Genomic DNA, 1,724 nt, shown 5'->3' with positions numbered 1-1,724 from the left:
TTTGTGATTAGTAATATGCATTGCTAAGGACTTCATTTGGACAACTTTAAAGGCGATTTTCTCAATATTTAGATTTTTTTGCACCCTCAGATTCCAGATCCGATCATAACAAACCATACATCAATGGAAAGATTATTTATTCAGCTTTCAGATGATGTAGAAATCGCAATTTTGAAAAATGGACCTTTATGACTGGTTTTGTAGTCCAGGGTCATATTACATAAACGATAGAAAAAAAATATATATGATATTACAAAAATACACATTATTATGTTATAATATTAGAAGTTATTTATATATATTTACTTATATATAATTTGTTTACTATAAATAAGTAATATGTAAACTATATAATATTAAAATTATTACAATTTCTAAAATTATAGGTGGATCCTGTTGCCAAATACAAAAAAAATCCACATCCAAGCACTCACAAAGTAAAAAGCCTTTATTCTAGGATAAAGGATCTACATATAAACAAACATCAATCCATATCAGCCCAAACAGGCCTTCAGCAGGGCGTCGATTATATTACAATTTCAGATTAGAAATATATATATATATATATATATATATATATATATATATATATATCTTTTCATTTTATTATTACTAGAACACACACATATGTATAAAATTACATAGATGTAAAAAAAAACTTTAATAAAGGCAGTTTGTAAACAAATAGTTTTTCATATGACTTACGATTTCGTCCAGCTCGAGGCCAAACTCGAAACATAGTTCATCAAATTCTTCATCAGCTAAAATGAATAGAAAATAAAATGTTATTATTTAAATACATTTAAAACTTAAAGCCTGAGTCGCATTATGATTGCGTCATCGATGGGTTTCCAATTTGACATCTCAGCTTTTCAAATGAATGAAGAATAAAAACTACATTACAAGACATAAATCATAACAGTAGTCAAGCAGCACCAGACTTGTATATTTCAATTACATATGAAATATACATATATATAAAAAAAATCTTCACTGAATTCGGTAAACTCTCGGAATAATTTGAATCTGATGCAATCGCTGCGACACACCGGCGAAATGTATTTTAAATTCGGTTTGAGTCTCAAAATTAATTCGTTCAGTAATGATGAGATGCACCAGTAGAATATGTGATTTATAAAATGTAATCTGTTTTATTAAGATATTCCTCATCGTTTCCCCAGATGCAGACACAATCAGCCAATCACACACACACTCGAACATTTCCCTGCTAACAACACACTCATGAATGTGCTCGCTTTTATAAAACACACACATGTTAAACACTTACTGTATTTTTGTCCCAGAGCTTCAAAGAGCAGATCTCTCTTCACGCTGACGGTCGGCATGCTCGCAGCGGATCACCGGGGTCTGGGCGAGAGTCGCAGGAACTCCACATTTCAAAATAAAAGACCTCATAGAACAACATGACGGAAAAGGCCTAGATTTAAAAAAAAAAAAACAAAGTCCCAACTGGACACTTGAAAATTCACGTTGACATGACATACTAAGCTTCTTAAATTTTAATAATTCGTATATATTTTATATGAAGGAGATTTTGGGGGATCTTTAATTAAATTATTTATTTATATAATATTCGATATGGGGGTATTGCCAGATTTGTTAAATTATTGCTGAAATAAATAAACAAATATACAATATTATATATTCTGTGATCTGTAGAGTTGTTTCCGGTCCGCGGTGTGGCGCTCTCTCCTCGCGCGCTC

At 31.0% G+C, this 1,724-nt stretch overlaps 1 protein-coding gene across 1 annotated transcript in view; it reads right to left on the bottom strand.

Moving 5' to 3' along the window:
- The window catches only part of LOC306851608 (phenylalanine--tRNA ligase beta subunit-like), a 9,281-nt gene extending 7,878 nt beyond the window's left edge, over positions 1-1,403 (bottom strand). Inside the window, exons 1-2 of the mRNA XM_079387992.1 lie at positions 1,289-1,403; positions 706-761 (exon numbers count right to left, since the gene is read on the bottom strand). Coding sequence (XP_079244118.1) covers positions 706-761; positions 1,289-1,346 — 114 coding nt within the window. The 5' untranslated portion in view covers positions 1,347-1,403. The remainder of the gene's footprint in view (positions 1-705; positions 762-1,288) is intronic.
- Positions 1,404-1,724: the final 321 nt, after the last annotated feature.

The sequence above is a fragment of the Barbus barbus genome (assembly GCF_936440315.1).
Source record: "Barbus barbus genome assembly, chromosome: 31".
Classification (NCBI taxonomy): domain Eukaryota; kingdom Metazoa; phylum Chordata; class Actinopteri; order Cypriniformes; family Cyprinidae; genus Barbus; species Barbus barbus.
This window is presented reverse-complemented; position numbering and strand designations above follow the sequence as displayed.